The following is a 20,715-nucleotide window of genomic DNA, read 5'->3' as shown; positions in this document are numbered from 1 at the left end:
CGAGTTATAAAAAAAAATTATGTAGCACTATACTACAATTAGATACGACCTACCTCAAGCTTTACACTCTCTATTTTCTCTGAAGCAAACTAGCGTTATTTCTTTCTCTGAAGTAAACTAGCGTTAACTAGTAGTGAACACGAATAATATTTCAAATCAATTCTCATTAGACAATCATCCAACACCTTATCGAAAATAATCAACGCTGGAGCTCCGATGTTCCAGTTGAAACATTTTCGCAAATTATTCGTTAAATTGATTCCAGGGAGGGAGCATATCCACCTGCTGTGGATTCATCGGTCTATTAGGGGAACATCAAATTAGTTCCCGATCAATGGGTATGTGATGATCAGTGTTCTTTCAAAAAAAGATACGCCCTGTTACTGCGTTGATATTTTTAGCTAAAATTTATAGACAAGACATCGAAATTGAAAGTGCCAAGACTGAAAAGCCAATTATCGAAATTGCCTCAGAAATTTTAGTTCTGATTTGTTTGCTTCGGCGATTCTGTTCACAGATGAGTGAGAATGAGGAGAAAAACAAATGCAGTGTAGAAATAACATTCGATTAGCTGGCAATAGGGGTTTGAACCATAGACTGTGGTAGTTGACACTGATGCTTAGTTCAAGGTCAATTGAAATCGAACAGAAATAAAAAGTAATTTCATATACTTTTGATTATTATTTATGAATCGGAGAATAAAATTAGCACCTAGGCAATATAGCCAGTAAAATATTTAGAATCAATTTGATTGATCCATTTTATTTCGGAGCAATTTCACGCGAGATTAGCGGGACGCTGATCTCACCTTCCCCGATTTTTTTGAAACTTGGAAACTACCTAAAATCACAATTTTCCACAGCATATGACCAATTTAAATTACGATTGATTTTTAAACCCGTTAACTGTGATTGACGAGAGTACACGTCATACGCTCCAAGATTGGGTCGAATGTTTACTTGAACAGCCTGAAGGAAAATATAAGGCAAAATGTCAACAAAATGGGATGGAATCGAGGATTCAAGTTCTGTCGAGACAATGACCCAGAGCTCAAGACATATAAAGTTCGCACATGGTTACATTACAACTGCTCAAAAGTTATTCGTATTCCTCCAAAATCACAGTAAAAAACTAAGAAATTATCTGTGTTGAAAGAAACCATTAAATTTCAAAGAATAACGATTTGAAAACCACTTGATGAAACAAATGATAAATATACCTTCCGAATACACAAAAAAAATCCTAGATCAGGCTAAAGGCAGCCAAAGATAGTTGCAATGAACGAGGGATACCATACTAATTATAGGATTCGGAAATTGATCAACGCCTTCGAAATTGTGTTTAGATTTCAACCAGCGTACTAATATGAGTTTGAGTCAATTTTCATACATTAGTACATCCATTTGTCATTTTTAGAGAAATATAAACCACTAGCTGACCCGGCAAACTTCGTCTCGCCCAAAATTTGTTTTTTGTTATCAATACCTTCAAACATTCACGTTTTCTTACTATGAGCAAGTTCATGGGCCCAATCGCAGAACTGTTCATTGATTTATCTTCTATTCGACCCCATTGAATATATCTTTTACTATAAAATTCCTATTTCTAACATAAATCATCATTATAATATCAGATTATTTTCAGACACATTTCTCGTCCAAGATTTTTCAACCACTTGCAAATAACATGTTTCTCCGTTACATGGAATAAATATTTTATACAGAAAATATAATAGAATAAATTCTCGAGTAATTCAGGAATTTGTGTTTGATTTGTATGGCAGCCCCCTCTTAGAGAGAGGGTGGAGAGTCTAACCATCATAAAAACATTTATTGCATCATTAAACCTCAATATGCCCAGTTTGGTTTCATTTGCTTGATTAATTCTCGAGTAATGCAGAAGTTTGTGTTTCATTTGTATGGCAGCCCTCCCTTAGAGAAGAGGGAAGGACTATCTAACCACCGTAAAAACATTTATTGCACCCTAAAACCTCCACATGCTAAATTTGGTTTCATTTGCTCGATTAATTCTCGAGTAATGCAGAAATTTGTGTTTCATTTGTATGGCAGCTCCTCTTAAAAGAGGGGGGAGGAGTAGCTAACCACCATAGAAACATTTATTGCATGCTAAAACCTTAATATGCCTAATTTGGTTTCATTTGCTTGATTAATTCCCAAGTAATGTAGAAATTTGTGTTTAATTTGTATGGCAGCCCCTCCTTAGAGAGGGGGGTGGAGAGTTTAACCACCATAGAAACATTTATTACACCCTTAAACCTCAATATGCCTAACTTGGTTTCATTTGATTGATTAATTCTCGAGTAATGCAGAAATTTGTGTGTCATTTGTATGGCAGCCCCCCCTTAGAGAGGGGGGTGGAGAGTCTAACCATTATAAACACATTTATTGCACCCTTAAACCTCAATATGTCTAATTTGGTTACATTTACTTGATTAATTCCTAAGTAATGTGAAAAATTTGTATTTAATTTGTATGGCAGCTCTCCCTTAGAGAGAGGGGTGGAGAGTTTAACCACCATAGAAACTTTTATTACACCCTAAAACATCAATATGCCTAATTTGGTTTCATTGCTTGACTAGTTCCCGAGTAATGCAGAGATTTGTGTTTCATTTGTATGGCAGCCCCCCCTTAGATCGGGGGGTAGAGAATCTAACCACCATAGAAACATTTACTGCAACCTAAAACCTCAATATGCCTAATTTGGTTTCATTTGCTTGATTAATTCCCGAGTTATGTTGAGATTTGTGTTTCATTTGTATGGCAGCCCCTCTTAAAAGAGGGGGGAGGAGTATCTAACCACCATAGAAACATTTATTGCACCCTAAAACCTTATTATGCCTAATTTGGTTTCATTTGCTTGATTAATTCCCGAGTAATGTAGAAATTTGTGTTTAATTTGTATGGTAGTTCATTTTTTTTAAGTTTAAGTTCACTATGACTGAACAATTTCGAAATATTTCTCAATCAATTAACAGCTGTGAGTCAAAGTGTGCCATAGTGCCATGAAAATTAGAGCGAGAATGGATGCGATGTTGGAACTGCATAAACATTCTACTGCGTTCAACTATTATAGTCTCTGCCATCTATTACAGGCATGAATTTGATTGCCCCGCAAACATTTAAAACATAAACTTTCCATTTTCAATAATCTTAATCAGTATATGTCAATAGAATCCTCAAATTCTGATTCATTGTTATCGCTACAGTCTGAATCGAACTCTGAAATAGTACACTTTGCAATCATTCACACTGAAGACCAGCCTTTTTCACTGGTCCGTTCAAACAGAGTGGACCAAGTTTATTATAACAATTTCGATCCGTTATTTCTGCTGTATGCATGATTTTCTAAATCTGATAAATGTGACATGTAACTTCATAATGTTTAATCAAATGTCATCAATAACTCCGAATTTTCAATTTTGCGACTTGGTCCCCTCTGACTTAACACCGACCATTTGTAGCGTTCGGTTGATGATAGGTCGATTTTTCGTTCGTCGATTTCATTTTGGGCGTATTTAAATTGAATTTTTTGAGAAAACCAAAACATATTCTCGAATTTCAAGATGTGCAGAATATTTTGAGGCTATGTCGGAATAAAACATACAAATAGAAAACATTTACAGTTGTATAATGCGTCCCAGTATGTACTGGTTGAAGAAGTTCACTGATTCTGGTGACACAGTTAACTGGTTAAAAGGATGTGTTCAAAATCATTGATCTTTTTTTCAAAGAATCGTAACTCAAAATCCAGATGCCTGATTAGAATATGGTGTTAGACAAAGTTGTTGGAAAATTAATGAACTATTTATGAAAAGTGACATTTTAAATGCTTTGTTAAAAAATTTTACCCAAAAATTTAACTTTATATTAAAAAAAAGGTTATAAAAATGTTTTTATATTAAACTAGTTATACCGGCGGTCTTTGTCCCTCCCACAATTGATATTTTGATTCAAATCATTTCGAACACTCAAGTTCCTACAGAAAATATTTTTATGTACGTGATCTATACTTGCGGTATATAATTTCTCATTTCTTTTCAGATGCCAAATCATTTTTATTTATATATACACAAAATTTGCTAAAAAATGACTATCTAATTTTCCAATTTTCCGAATGGTTTTCATAATTTTTTAAAGCATATAAACCTGACTCAGACTAAGACGCATTAATCCTGATATTGACTGTTTAAATCCGTTGCTCCGTTCTAAAGTTAAATCGTGTGGAACAGACACCAAATCATTTTTTTTGTATATAGATTCAACTTTTGATTAAGATTTTTTAACAGTGCATTGAAAATGTTATTTATCCTAATATATTATACTATAAATACCATGTCTGTTTATGATGTGAGAAACGCGTGTGATTCAAACATGGTTGGGTTTGTGTATCATTGGGCGTGTTTAGAATAAACATTGAACACTAGTGAAACATATGTTCGTGTTTAAACACAAACATGTAATTTGAACATCGTAAGGGTTTTTTTTTCGGAAGACTGCTATTGAGACAGATGATTTTATTTGCTCATTTGTCGCTTCAGGACTCGAAAAGGCATTTTTTCTGCCGAAGATGAAATGTTTTCTGGCAACGCTAGTTTGGGTGTACAGATAGGGTTGAACCAATTAGATTTATGGATATGTATTTGATATTCAGTAACCCACAACGAAAAACATCCACTTAAACCATCATCATATCATGAAACTTGAATGATCAATGTTTGTAAGTAGGGATATGTTTTTGTATTGAGCATTTTGTAATGAGCCGTTAACCTGACCGTCACAGATTTTATTGATATTTTTTATGGAAAATCATGTAAAAGACAGAAAGTTATAATATAATTTTGATTAGATCTAAAACTTTGTCGAATACACTATATACACATATACTTGAGTTCAAACGAAATTAGGATTAGTTGTAATTTTTGCAAAGAAAACATGAAAAAGTTGCTGTTAGAAAAACTGTTTCGCTGTAAAAGTTCCCATCTTCCGATATATAGGTGACTTGTTGGAAGTTGTGAGGGCTAATCATATAATTTTTTTTGAGAAATAAAAAAAAAGTTTTTGAGAAAAATGAATTTCAATGTTGAATTTTTTTTTAGTGTAATTTAAATAAAATTTTTGGATATTTTTATGAAAATTCAAACAATTTCCTACATTCCATTCTTTGACCAGGTTTTTGTAGGTTATATAGTTTTTGAGTTAAATTTTTTTTTGTAAAAAATTATGGAAATTTTGGTTGCCCTTTTCCAAAACGTAGTCTATTTTTTTTTTTGAATATTTCGAGTATGCATAGTTGCTCAAATCACCAATGTTTATACACCCACAACCAGGGTTGCCGACTGTAATTTCCGAAAACCAGGAAGATTAAAAATAAAAATCTGGAGAAATCAGGATTTTTATTTCTATGGTTGGGTTGTCATGAAAGTTCGTGTCGGTTTGTGGAAAAAAACAAAAGTATAATTTTAATAAGCAGATATACATAAGAAATTTTATATGCACATTTTTGTTCTGTAATTTTGCGCCATCTTTCAGCTTAAAGACTCTACAAAAACATGCTTGCTTCTTCGTCGAAAACTGTTCGAGATATTTTTTAGCTGGCCATAGAGTTGACGTTTTTACTATTGACAGAATTTTACAGAGTGGAATATAACCTCTCAGCCTGACTCTGAAATAATGTTTCGTGCTGTCAAAGAGACAGGAAGAGACAAGAACACAAGACCGGCTTAGGAATAGCTAATGGTGGTTCATTTATTTTACCCTATGTTTTGTGCCACTCAACATCGTTATAAATGATGAATTTTCATCACCAGTCACAATTTGCTCCAAAACGGCACTTTCGTTGCGTTTATAAAGCGAGTCGCAGATGGAGATGCAATATATTGAAGGTTTTTCTGCCAAATTATGTAGAACTCACACATCGTAACGATTTAAGCAACAATTCTTCACCAGATGCTCATCAACGGTGATATCAGATATCTGTAGCGAATATGTTGATTCATCTGTCATTTGCCGAGGATTATTCTTTTCTTAATCAGCGTCTCGATTGGGTCATCCATAGTGGCAGGACGAACTTCCCGAATAACTTGGTATATTTTTGACGTAGAACTACGTCTTTCAGGAAGGGTGCCAAATCAGAAAATAGGTCACGTTTTTATGAAATAAAGTTAACGTTAATAACTATTTTCACTGTGAACGAATTCTTATGATTTGTATACCAATCGAATCGGGAATCTTTAAGATTTGTTTGATATGCTATACATTACAATTCGCTAATCTCCAAACGGTTTAAGTTCATGAAAACTGGAAGAACTTCCTTTTTCCCATAAATTTGTTCTGCCGATTTGTGTGCTAAGCCTTCCCGTATTTCGAAAGCTTATAACTCGAACATTTCTTAACAGATCGGAAAGATGTTTGCATCAATTGATAGGAAATATTTCTACGCGTCTATCACAATTAATGAAATATTGTTTTCATGAGATGAACAATTGAATAACTGTAGAATGTCAAGCGTTATCTAAAAGCCCTAAATGCCAAGTTTTGATTGGCCCGATTTACGGTTTCCCCAACACAAACTTCAAAATCGATGTACCTGTGGAAATCCGCTTTGCAAATATACATGTAAGTCGGGGTTATTTTGACGTGGGACTACGTCTAACCGGAGTATATGGGGGGTAAAATGAAAACCTAAACACAGAACATGCAGGAAAAAATGAAAGATTCCGAATGCTTATAACTCGAATATTTCTTACTGGATCGGAAAGATGTTTGCATTACTTGATAGGAAATATTTCTACGCTTTTATCGCAATTGATAAAATGTTATTTTTCATTAGATAAACAATTGAAAAACTGTAAAATGTTAAGCGTTATCTAAACGCCCTAACTGCCTTGTTTTGATTGGCCCGATTTACGGTTTCCCTTACACAGCCATCAAAACCAAGCAACCTTGGAGAAATCGGCATTGCAAATACATGAAAGTCGGGGGTATTTTTGTTCCGACTAAAATGTGTTTCCCTAACACAGACTTGAAATCCATGGAACGTAGGGAAATTGGCATTGCAAATTCATGCAGGTTGGGGGTGTTTTTGTTTCGACTGAAATGTGTTTCCCCAACACAGACATCAAAACCAAGGTGTCTGAGGAAATTGGCATTGCAAATTCATACAAGTCGAGGGCATTTTTGTTCCGTCTGGAATGTGTTTGCCTAACACAGACTTCAACACCAAGATGTCTGGGGAAATCGGCTTTGCAAATAAATGCAAACTGCGAGTACTTTTGTACTCGCTTGCCTTAGTGCAAACTAGAATATGTTTCCTTAACACGGTCTCCTAAACTTAGGGACCTGGAAAAATCGTACAGACACTAGAGGCGAATGAACTTTCAGATTTAAATCCTATATAGTATGAAAAGTAGAAGTTGTTGATTCATGCAAGCCGGAGGTACTTCTGCACCCGCATGTTTTTTTGTACTCCGAAAAGTGTTTTTCTAACACGGATTACAAGAACGGATACGAACCTAACGCTTTGGCTCGGTTATTCAAGATTGCATTGAATAATATGCCTTCATTACTTCTGCTCACTGGAATGATTGCTAAGCTTAGGTAGTACCACGTCAACCTTGCGGTTATATTATAGATATAACCCACCCATTTTTTGTTCCCTCCGAGCTGTGTTTCCCTAACACGTACTTCAAAATCAATATGCCTGGGGGAATCCGCTTTGTCAAAACATGCAAGTCGGGGATATTTTTGGTGTTGAGTACTTTTGTACTCGATTGTCGTTGTGCAGACTGGAATATGTTTCCCTAAAACGTACTTTTAAACTGAGAAGCTTGGGAAAATCGTCATTTCAGATACTAGAGGTGAATGAACTTTCGCGGTTCGAGAACTACGTGAACATGAGATGTGCAACAATTTCAGAGGGAAATGTAAAATACAATGATCGTTTGACAATTCTTCCGTTCACATATTTTAATAGTCCTAGGCATCATATCAAACGTTAAAGGACGTTCATCTAATTTATTTGTAACGAAGAACATGATATATTACAAAAAATCGATGCAATCCAAAATAATATTCGAAGTGATAAACAAGTGGATTCCATAATATAATTGCGTAGTTCTACGTCGAAAATATGCGGTCGTGTCCTAGATACAACCCCTTACAATTTTTTTTAACATGTAGTCTTTTTCTGAAATTCTTACACATTGCATTTGGATGTTATTTCATACGAAAATATAACATAACATGTATCTTTTTTATTCTGGTCTACATAAAGGGTGTGTCACATCAAATTGCATCACGGAAAAAACGCTGTAGAAATTTAATTTATAGGAATTATATCTTCAGCTTTCGCTTATAATCAGATAAGAGTGTATAGATCACGTTGGCCATGCTTCACTGTCAATTTTTCGTAAATTTGGAAAAATGTCGTCGAACGAAAAAGAGCGTCGTGAATTAATCCTGTGCACTCATTTCGAGAATCCGGAGTTGTCACATCGGGACATCGGTAAGATGCTGGGAATCGTCCAATCCACGGTCAGCAGAGTACTAAAACGATACTTCGAGAACCTAACCATCGACCGGAAGGTGAAGAACGGCAAAAATGGATGCTCCGTCAGTGAAAAAGATCACAAGCGCGTAGTTAAGCAGTTTAGACGTGATCCGAGAAGTTCGGTCCGGGATGTCGCCAATAATCTGAATTTGTCAAGTTTATTCGTCCAGCGGACCAAGCAGCGGGAGGGCCTGCGTACATACAAGGTTCAGAAGGCTCCTAACCGCGACGAAAGGCAAAACATGGTGGGGAAGACGCGAGCCCGGAAACTGTACACCGAAATGCTGACGAAGCCGCATTGCCTGGTAATGGACGACGAAACCTACGTCAAAGCGGACTTTCGTCAGCTGCCGGGCCTGTTGTTCTTCTCCGCAGAGGACAAATTCAGCGTTCCGGAGGAGATTCGCAAGCAGAAACTATCCATGTTTGCCAAAAAGTACATGGTGAGGCAAGCGATCTGCTCTTGCGGAAAGCGGAGCGCCCCCTTCGTGATAACCGGCACGGTAAACGGGCAGGTTTACTTTAAGGAGTGCCTACAGAAGCGCCTACTACCACTATTGAAGCAGCACGAGGGCCCGACCATCTTCTGGCCGGATCTCGCTTCGTGCCACTATTCAAAGGACGTGTTGGAGTGGTACGAAGCCAACGGGGTCACCTTCGTGCCAAAGGAAATGAACCCGCCCAACGCGCCGGAGCTTCGCCCAATAGAGAAATATTGGGCGATTATGAAGCAGGCCCTCCGGAAGAACCCAAAAGTTGTCAAATCGGAGGCGGACTTCAGGAGAAAATGGATTTCTGTTAAAAAAAAACTACAACCTGACGTTGTACAGAACCTTATGGACGGGGTAAAGAGGAAGGTGCGAGCATACGGACTTGGGCTCGAAGTATGAATAAAAAGAAAATGCCAAAAGTTGTTTAATAGTTTTTATTTTACTGTCTAAAATTTTCAAAAGGATCGGTCTACTGGGCGAATTTCCACAGCGTTTTTTCCGTGATGCAATTTGATGCGACACACCCTTTAATCCTTAGTGGCTAGTATTCATTAAATTGTTTCCACTTGTAATGTATTCCTTATCACTTATCACTATTAAGATCGAGTAGTGAGAAAAGTCGTTCTACGGATGCTGAGGAATGTTAAAAAATTGATAAGCATGGTATAATGTTTTGCAGGAGTCGAAATGCCAGTGTTTTGTCGGATCCTTCGATCGTTTATATGACAAAAAGTCTAAGAAAACCTGAAAAATCAAAAATGTTGATATCTCTGTCCACAACTTTTGACTACAATCTGGGATGTTGCTGCCAATGGCCAATCGAGTTGGCATGAAATTCGTCAATAGTCTAGTCGGCCATTCGAAAGACATTTCGGGTCTTCGAAATCAACGACTTTCCAGAGGACGAAAGACCTCTGTCTGGATTAAAATTTATGGTTGTCCGAGCATAGCATAGAGCATAGTCATTATTAGAATTCAACAATTGCGTATTTGTTACAGAACTTCCGGACCTGGGTTGACAACAATTTTTTACGACAATATATCCGAAAAGGGGGTATTTGTTCCGTGGAAATTTGAAATCAACTGTGGCATGTTGTGAAAGAAGCTTATCAAGATTGGAGTTAATGATGGTACAGGCATACACAACACTAGAACTACCACCCGGTCAAAATGATCGGTTGTATCATTTGTTCACATGGTTTTATCTATAATTTTATTTAATGCTTTCTAATGATGTTATCACTTTCTCTAAATATATTTCATTTTAGTTTTTTAAAAACCAACTATCACAATGGCCAAAGTAACCGGTTTGGTAGAAATAGATATACATATAATACATATTCGTAACATTCGTTTTCATGAGTTTTGGGGGAGTAGTGCGTGTATATGTCGGAATGCGTATGCACACGTGTGAGTATCATCACTCTTTGCAATTCTCGTACCTACAAACGCATGAAAACGAAAGTTACGAATCGTTCACTCTGAGAGTCGCTTAGCATTTTGTACTTCTGGTACGATTTGTGATCAAGTGACCTTCTAATTTCGTCCAAACTTCGACAAATCGGCTAACATTTGAACTTACTGCAATATTTGCAAAATAACAAATGATTTTCTGAAACACCACAAAACACCTTTTTGTCACCGTTTTTGAAATTGATTCGATTCGAAATCGTTGTTGTTCGAAAAACTTTTTCTCTGTTAAAGTGCCCATCTTCTGATGTATGTAAATTTTAAGGGTTATTCATATATTTTTTTTTGAGATTTTAAAAAATAAATGTTTTTGAGAAAAATGAATTTTAATTTTTTAAATAACTTTTTTGTCAGCGAAATTTTTTGCCAAAAAATGTTTGGTATTTTTTTTGTAAAACTTTTATCAATTTCCTACATTACATTCTATGACAAGAATTTTGTAGTTATCATAGTTTTTAAGTTATAAATTTTTGTAAAAAATTAAGAATTAAAATTTGGGTTTTTTTTCCAAAAAGCAGTCTAACTCATTTTCGAATATTTCAAGTATGCAAAGTTGCTTAAATGACTCATGTCTTTGCACCCACAACGTTTCACTGATATCTGAGATGGTGTGCCAACTCCTAAGACGAGTTGGCATGAAATTTGTCAATTGTATGATCGATATTACGCGAGATATTGATCACTAAAACCAGCTACAAAGAAAATAATGGATAACTTTTTCCCCAACCTAATATTTCGAATTACCATTCATACTATTTATACCTTAAATACGCTTGGAAATGTTATAACCTTTATTCTCCTCCTCATGATAGGTCTGCGCCACTCTCGGCACCACCGGAGCCAGCTCGTTCGATAATTTGGCGGAAATTGGAGACGTCTGTCAGAAGTACAAACTATGGCTGCATGCCGATGCAGCGTACGCTGGAAGTGCATTCATCTGTCCGGAGTTCCGAGTTTGGCTGAAGGGGATTGAGAAAGCTGATTCCATTGCATTCAACCCATCGAAATGGCTGATGGTACATTTCGATTGTACAGCGATGTGGTAAATTTGAATATGAACCCAAGGTGGACAAGCCTGAAACTTATTGATAATCACTTTTCCAGGGTTAAGAACAGTGGAGCCCTTCACAGAACATTCAATGTAGAACCTCTGTATCTGCAACATGAGAACTCTGGCCTGGCAATCGATTACATGGTAGGACGATTGTTGTATTTCCTAATTTTGACCTTATTAATTCAACCCACATATATTTTTTCAGCATTGGCAAATTCCACTGAGCAAGCGCTTCCGCGCTTTAAAACTTTGGTTCGTCCTACGTAGTTTCGGCATCAAAGGTCTCCAGAAGCACATTCGCGAAGGCGTTCGTTTAGCACAAAAATTCGAAGCCCTAGTTTTGGCCGACAATCGTTTCGAGATTCCTGCCGCAAGGCATCTCGGCATGGTGGTATTCCGTCTCAAAGGTGAGAACGATCTGACCGAGAAGTTGTTGAAAAGGCTCAACCATCGCGGGAATCTTCACGCCGTTCCGGCTTCGTTGAAGGGCAAATATGTGATCCGTTTTACGATCACCTCAACGTACACCACAAACGAGGATCTTCTCAAAGACTGGAACGAGATTCGCACTGTAGCGGATGAACTGTTGAAAGAGATGGACATTAAGTTTGTGGACAGGTCGAGAGTGGCTCTGAAAGGTGAATAGCATAAACTTATAGTCACATTTTTAGTAAAGCAACATCGCTAGATGCCATGCACATTTTGTAACTGTCATTGTCAGCACACCACGCTGTAGTTGTAGTTTGCCACATTCAGAAATTCGAATTTCTGTTTTATATTTTCGATCCTACAGATACACGCGAGAAGAACGAAGCCTTTGGCTCTAGTCTGCTGCTCGCCAACTCCCCAATGTCACCAAAGATTGTGAATGGATCATTCGCGGCGATTTTCGATGCGGACGAGTTTCTGGCCAAAGTGTACGCTGGAATAAGGATTTCGGTAAGAGATGAACGCCCCCGATAGGCTGCTCATAGTATGATTTATTATTTTATTACGAGAGACACAAAGAGATTTCGACAGCAGGCAATGTTTGAAAGTTCTCACACGTTTAGGGTTAATCATTAAATTCACCGCTCCTAGCCACATGCCTAACATGACTACAATTTCCACAGAACCAAGACTCGCCGGCCATGAGACGCCGCGTGAGGGGAATCCTTATGTCTGGCAAACAATTTTCGCTCGACTCCCGAATGGATCTCGTGGTTCACGGCATTAGTCCGAACGAGGTCAAAAACGGTATCCAATCCAAGGCCATCACAGAAGACTGTGAAGAGGTTTGGGAAGGTACGAAGGGAAGGTAGCGTAGGCTTTGATTCCTAGAGTGTTGTGTTTTACCCCAGCATTTTTAGTTTTTTGTCGGTTCGATTTCAAAAGTGCTTCCCTTTCGTTGCGATATTTTTGTGAGCACATGTGTGTTGTTTATGTGTATGTAGTTGATCGCTTTCGATGTTTTACTGTTCCCCTTGTGGAGGTATTTACGAAACTTGTGTACAATGTTGCTTACTATGGAAGCTCTAACGAGAAACTGTGCTTTCTATTTCATGCAACATCGCACGCGCTCAGCTTGTGAGCAGATGGAAATTCAAGATCAAGGTAAGCGCTTATTTAGATTTTCTTCGGAAATATTTCAAACCGAATTGAATTTGCACCATATTTTGATGTTGTCAGTTCTTCGCGATGACTTTCAATTCGGGGCCATAATGTGGGTCTCAAACGGGTAATCTCTATCAGATTAGAAGGCACGAATGCAGTTTTAACCCTTTCCCGTACAACATTGAGTCTCACTCGTGGTGTACTTGCATAACATAGGGCGCTAGAACGCTCAGCAGAGTAGTGAAATCACTTGTTGTGTGACGTATTAAATAATACGGAATGGGGTTAAAATGTTAAAATTTAAACGAAAATTTTGCATCATTTTTAATTGATTTTAAATTCTTATTTTCTAATAACTTATTTCCTTAATTGAAACACGTATTCCTGACTCTGTTTTAACCATTTATCAGTACATTTCCGATATTTTTACTGAAACTTTTAATTATAATACAACATTGTCTTCAGACACAATTTTCATATGAGATTTTACCCCATCTGCAAAAAAAGTGTTTTTCATTTAAAAAGAATGCTAATATGATACAGAGAAGTTTATTTTCATTCGAAATTTTAATTTTAAATCAATTACTATCTTTGACGCTCCCCAAAATCGGGAAACGAAGCTGCCGTCAACGCGAATTATGATGCTAAATTTTGCATTAAAAATTTGTCACAAACGTTTTCAATACGAAATCGAACAATGTATTGGTGCTACAATCGTTTTGTGTTTTATAATTGCCGAGAACTGTCTCAAATAAGAAAGGAGCATATCTAGCCTTGCTGAAAACGTATTATCGTGTTTATTGAGAAATTGGTCGAAGTAATTATAAATGGCGATTTGTATCGAAGTTAGGATCGATCTTTGGAAACATATCGATCTTGACGGATCGATTTTCATAAACGGCGTAGGGATCGATTCACTGGTTAAATTGGTACCAAAGATTTGATCTTTGAAAATACGAATGCCTTTTTTTCAAATTACTTATTGTACATAAATGTCGTCTTTTGTTTAACTCTAGATTCATGCACTATATTTACGATTACATTGGTCATATATCATTAATTCTTTTTTTATGATTTCAAGTATGCAAAGTTGCTTAAATGACTCATGTCACCCACAACGCTTCACTGCCATCTGAGATGGTGCTGCCAACTCCTAAGACGAGTTGGCATGAAATTCGTCTATAGGACTAAACATAAAAAAAAAGATGACCGCTAAGAAAGTCCGTAGGCATTTAGGGAAACTTGATTAAATTCTCAAAATGCCTTATAGAGGATTGGCCTCTATAAGTAAAATTCTGGCGAAAGGAAACTCATTTGCTTTTTTTCATATGCTTTATTTTTCACTAGCTGACCCGGCAAACTTCGTCTCGTCCTAAATTTATTTTTCGTTATCACATTCACCGCACGTTCATGAGTCCAGTCCAGAACTGTTCATTGATTGATCTTCTAATCTACCCTTTAAAATTATTTTTTGCTCTAAAATTTTCATTTCTCGTACCCAAAAACCCGCACTTCCCAAATTTGGCTCCATTTGCTTGATTAGCTCTCGAGTTATGAAGAAATTTGTGTTTCATTTGTATGGGAACCCCCTCTTTAGAGAGGGAGGAGGAGTGTCGAACTACCATAGAAACGTTTATCGATCCCTAAAACCTCTATATGCTAAGTTTGATTCCATTTGTTTGATTAGTTCTTGAGTTGTTCATCACTCTCTTCCCTCCTCTCTTTAGAGAGGGGAAAGGAGTGTCAAACCACCATAAAAACAGTTTTTGCATCCTAAAACCTCCATATGCCAAATTGGTTCCATTTGATTCATTAGTTTTCGAGTTATGTAGAAATTTGTGTTTCATTTCTATGGCAGCCGCCCTTAGAGAGGGGAGTGGAGTATTTAACCACCATAGAAACATCTATTGCATCCTAAAACCTCCATATGTCTAATTTGGTTTCATTTGCTTGAATAATTCTTGAGTAATGCAGAAAGGGCCTGGCCGAGTAAGGGAGTAAAAAGTGCCCCCAAAATCACCAGCTGTATGACAAATATTGTATAGGATATTAAATAAGAAATTTTGGCCGTTTGTTTGAACCCCTATGTGGTTTAACATAGGATCTATAGGGAAAAACGTACTTTTTCGTTTATTTCACGCCATCCTCAAAAGCTTCGAGATAAAAATTTGAAAAAAATACTGAATGTGCGAAATCTTATTACGAACAAAAATTATCAAAAAAAAAATTCACCAAAAATTTAAGTACTAAAAAATATTGAAATTTTGAAAATTATTTTTTTGTGACTTAGAGATTCAGTACTACTATAATTCATAATTAAATGTGTTCCTACGGCTTTTCTAGATATGTGTGATTTTTTTACGATTTTTTTCAGTATTGCGCGGTACAAAAAAATTTTTTTTTTATATTTCAAAAGGTTCTGGCTGGGTAAGGGAGTAAAAAGTCCCCCAAACCAAATCACCCGCTGTATGGAAAATATTGTACAGGGTACTAAATAGAACATTTTGGCAGTACAGGGAAACTTCGATATAACGTACCTTCGTTTTAACGTACACATTATCAATGTCCAAAAAATAATTTTTTGAATATTTTTTTTCTGAAAGAACAATAAATTATCTGTATTTTGATACTGAAGCTTGTGTTGTAACTTTAACCAATCCCGAAATACAACTGTTTTGAGATTCCGGATTCTAAATGAATTAAACTTCAATCAACAGAACGAAGTGAAACATCATGAGAAAAGTTGGCTTCGTCTTCTAATTGAATTTATTCATCAACCTTACTCAACCAGCAACACAATGATGTAATATAAGCTATGTTCCAGAGTTCTTTATTATGCTTCGATATAACATACAATTCGATACAATGTACAATTTTGAAAGTAAAATGTACGTTATATCGAAGTTACCATGTAGTACCATATATTTGAGTCCTTATATGGTACACCATTTGATATATGTTGAAAAATGGCACCCTTTGTTTTTTTTCACGCTATTCTCAATAGCTTTGAGACAAAAATATGAAAAAAAAAAATACTGAAAGTACATCTTACTAAGGTGTATCGATCAATATTTTCAAACGAGTTTTTCATCAAAAAATCAAATGCTAAAAAAAATAAATTTTTATTTTTATTTGAAATTAAATTTCAATTTTTGTTGATTTTGAGATTCAGTACTACCCTAGTTTGTATTAAAATTTCTTCCTACGTCTATTTTAGGTATATGTAATTTTTTTCAGGGTTTTCAGAGTGTTTTTCGCGGCATATATTACTTTGAGAACCAATTTTATTCTAATTTTTATTTAGATGCGTTCGTTTGTGTTGTTTTTTCCACATGTAGCGTAATTTCTTCTTGCTTTTTTAAGATGATTGCGTGAAAAAAAAATGTTTTGGCCTTTGGGCATTTTTAATTTATTTTGAATTTGAGACCCAGTACTGCACTAATATTTATTGAAATTTTTACTATGTCTAAATTTTGTCGGTATACTAAGAGCATTGCACAAAGATTTTGTTTTTCTCGTATCTTAAAATATATGAGATTATCTTCACATTGGATTTAGCTGGTTTACCAAATTCATAGGAGTCAACAGAACGATAGAACTCTATTAGAAAAAAAGTCCTTGTGGAAAGATCATTCGGATTAATGAGAAGTACACTTCAAAAAATCCAAATTATATTTTTTTAAAATTTTAATCTTACAATTGAAAACCACGAATACAATAATATAATCGATTTCAAGAACACAAAAATAATAATGCAGACGACGAAGAAAATTATTTCTGTGTCTCGCAATGCTCTGAAAAACTCAGGAAAAATTACGCCACATGTAGAAAAAAAGACACATACAAACGCATTTAAATAAAAATTAGAGCAGAAGTGGGTCTCAAAGTTGTATTTTTTTTTTAAATTTCTTAATGCCAGAAAATATATTTTTTTTTGTACCGCGTATTTAAATTTATTTTATTATTAGATTTTTTGATAAAAATATTATTTGAAGATATTTATCGAAACACCTTAGTAAGATGTACTTTCAGTATTTGTTCTTATTTTTATCTCAAATTTATTGAGATTGGCGTGAAAAAAGATGAAAAGGAGCATTTTTCACCACAGATCCTATGGTGTACCATTTAAGGACTCAAATATATGGTACCACTGCCAAAATGTTTTTTTTGGTGCCATATACAATATTTTCCATACAGCTGTTGATTTGGTTTGGGGGACTTTTTACTCCCTTACCCAGCAAGACCCTTTGGAAATATAAAAAAAATATATGTTTTGTACCGCGCAACACTGAAAAAAAAAAATCTTTAAAAAATCACACATGTCTAGAAAAGTCGTAGGAACACATTTTAATATTAATTAAGTAGTACTGAATCTTCAAATAAAAAAAAATTCAAAATGTCAATATTTTTTTAGTACTTAAATTTTTGATGAAATTTTTTTTTGATAAATTTTCTTGATAAACCGTAGTAAAATGCACATTCAGTATTTTTTTCAAATTTTTTCTTGAGGATGAGGTTTTTTTTTCTTTATTTTTGAGACTTTCAGCCTCCTGGGCTGGTTCGTCTCAGTTGAGGATGAGGTGAAATAAACGAAAAAGTACGTTTTTCACCATAGACCCTATGTTGAATCGCGAAATCCGCCAAAATTTCTTATTTAATATCCTTTACAATATTTGCCATACAGCTGGTGATTTGGTTTGGGGGCACTTTTTACTCCCTTACCCGGCCAGGCCCTTTGTGTTTCATTTGTACGGCAGACCCCCCCCTCTCCCCGAAGGGAGGGGGAGGAGTATCTAACCACCATAGAATCATTTATTGCACTCTAAAACGTCTACATGGCAAATTTCGTTTCATTTGCTCGATTAATTCTCGAGTAATGAAGAAATTTGTGTTTCATTTGTATGGCAGCTCCCCCTTAGAGAGGGAGGTGGAGTATCTAACAACCATAAAAACATTTATTGCACCCTAGAACCTCCACATGCCAAATTTGGTTTCATTTGCTTTATTAATTCTCGAGAAAAGCAAGAATTTGTGTTTCATTTGTATGGCAGGAAACACCGTCTCCTAGATATCAAATTTCATATATCAGAAATAATGATGCTTGACACGAAACCTGCCATTGGAACCAGTGACCGGGAATCGTATTTATGCCTAATATGCCTGAATAAAGAATCCAAATCTGTGATCTGTATTGTGATAAACAAAAAAACGAATTCTCGAAAACTGGTTGTGTGCCAGAAAGACAGGAGGAAAAACAGTCAAGAGTGTCAAATATCAACGGTGATTCTCTCTCTAGAACGTGGTATCTGGAAATAGAATTCGAACCAATATGAATCTGAAATATTAAATTAGGAATCGATATCTTTAATTTAGAATGCAGCTTCCGTGACTGAATTACTTGGCGGCGTCATTTAGTATCACACAAAGCGTTAGACAAGTTTCGGGTTTGACCTTAATTTATGTGAAGTAATTGGTGTCAAAAAAATATTTCGGCTTACATTCATGTTTATCCTTGAGCTTGTTACTCATACAACGATAGGTTAAATATATAGGGTAACCCTGGGTGAGTTGGAAATACGGGGTGATTTGGACCACCCCTTTATCTCGAAACGTACGACTCAACTTTTTATAATTTCATCTCCTTCTTTTGTTGAACCATACGTACCTAACGTAAAAAATCTTTGGTAAAATTTAACAAGTAGAGGAAAACGGTAACATGAACACAGCGAGCACTATGAGTGTCAAAAAATGTGAATTTTCCGATCGTGGTTTTAAGGTTTTTTCCGCTGATTAAACAAACTTTTCGTGTAGTGTGCAGTAAAGTTCTGTTCACTTACAGCTGAGGAACAATTTGATGCAGCGAAACAGTAAGTTTGATAACAATTAATGAAACTAATTGCATTTTAATTTTTGCATGTTGTGTGGGGTGACATGGACACGTTTCTGTGGGGTGAATTGGTCCTACAGGTTTGAAGCTTTTCTTTGGTCTAATTGATTCCAGATGCCGCTGAATTACAAAAAAAAAAAGAATGTACAGACAACGTTGCAAGAAGTAGGAGCTTGAAAGAGCAACGCAGGCCATCAAGGACGGATTTTTTTTGACCAAGCTTCGAAAGTGTTTGGAAATGCTCGAACAACAGTGAAAAGATCCATGCAGAATTCGAAATGATCTCAATGCAATTTCTCTGGTCACGAATCTGGCCAAGACACCTGGTATCGATCCCAGAACACTTTTACTGAATGTAACATTATACCAAAATACTTTACATAAACATAAGTGTGTTTTTATTCGATGAAACATACACTGGACCAAATTTTGATGTCCAAAAATCATCTCTCTTTTTTTATGATATATTTGGTAGTTTGAAGCTTGATAGAATGATTAAACATTATTGATTGAGAAAAAACAAGTGTAGCTAAATGTACAATGTGGATTTTTTTATTTAGACCGTATTGGTTTGGAAATATTAGGCGATTTGCTTAGGGGGTCCAAGTTGCCCCCATTTCCCCTACATTGGATTCATTTTTTTGTGATTTTATTTTATGCGATACGCGATTTTGTACGATATTCTCTCGATTTGGCACTCTCTACGCTTCGCTCCGTTGTGAAGAGAAAGAGAAGAAAAGAAATATTGCGAGAGCGTGTGCGAGTGTGTTGTGACGAACAATTCAGTGTATTGATGTCAAAGTTGCAAGAAATGCTTTGTTGAAAATACAAACTCGCACACGAACGTTATTACCAATGGAGTAAGCTAAAAAGAAATATTAACCCTCCTATACTCGCGTGCAAAATCATAACACGTATACTCGCGCACGGTGTCACCAGACCGAAAAATGATCTTCTCTGTAATGTAGCCATTGTGTATTTTTCAGGCTTTATTGGCATTTGTTTGAAGAAGAGGGTATGATTGAATGAAAAAACTCCAAAAAATATATTTTCTTCGTCTTCATTATGTTTTAATAGTCATCTAATTCAGCCTCCTCAAAATAGAGTAGTTTTTGATACTCCAACACAAATAACAAAATTCGAATTTTCCACTGTTAATGATTAAAAGTAAGCAACTGAATATAATTCATGGAAGTATAAATAGCTATAAAATAACATAAAAACGTATTGATCGATTGTGGTTTCATTGGAGTAAGAATCAGAACATAGCATAACTACATGCTCGAAACAAACATATTGTTTACATTTCATGCAGTTGTTGCGTGTTTTTCGGGTCTTTTATCAAAGAGAAGAATGTATAATGACCTTCTAGATGATTATCAGAAGATAAATGTTCGGGAATACAAAGTTTGCATATTTCTAATATTATTTGTCTCTGTATTCTTGGTAAACTAATACTTAATGCATTTTTTAGATGGGGCATAAAAAGATGATATAAAAGGATTTCTAGGAACTTCTGTATTCTTGTCGATTATAAAAAAAAATATCCCCGAAATTGTAACTGTTAAAAATTACCATAAGCCACCGTTTAGTTAATAGTTTACTGTTTACAATTCTTCCACAAGTGAAATTCGATCACAAGTGTGTATAAG

The 20,715-nt window shown here is 35.7% G+C and overlaps 1 protein-coding gene across 3 annotated transcripts in view; it reads left to right on the top strand.

Annotated features, from left to right (window-relative positions):
* The window catches only part of LOC129777480 (histidine decarboxylase), a 42,605-nt gene that overhangs the window by 11,093 nt on the left and 10,797 nt on the right, over positions 1-20,715 (top strand). Inside the window, exons 4-9 of one of the 3 annotated variants that reach the window (XM_055783756.1) lie at positions 11,342-11,571; positions 11,634-11,724; positions 11,789-12,221; positions 12,377-12,522; positions 12,696-12,867; positions 13,147-13,176. In XM_055783756.1, the coding sequence (XP_055639731.1) occupies positions 11,342-11,571; positions 11,634-11,724; positions 11,789-12,221; positions 12,377-12,522; positions 12,696-12,867; positions 13,147-13,176 (1,102 nt within the window). Of the gene's footprint in view, positions 1-11,341; positions 11,572-11,633; positions 11,725-11,788; positions 12,222-12,376; positions 12,523-12,695; positions 12,881-13,146; positions 13,177-20,715 lie in introns of all 3 variants that reach the window. The other 2 variants (XM_055783758.1, XM_055783757.1) reach the window with 2 other exon arrangements.

This window comes from Toxorhynchites rutilus, chromosome 3 (assembly GCF_029784135.1).
Source record: "Toxorhynchites rutilus septentrionalis strain SRP chromosome 3, ASM2978413v1, whole genome shotgun sequence".
Classification (NCBI taxonomy): domain Eukaryota; kingdom Metazoa; phylum Arthropoda; class Insecta; order Diptera; family Culicidae; genus Toxorhynchites; species Toxorhynchites rutilus.
This window is presented reverse-complemented; position numbering and strand designations above follow the sequence as displayed.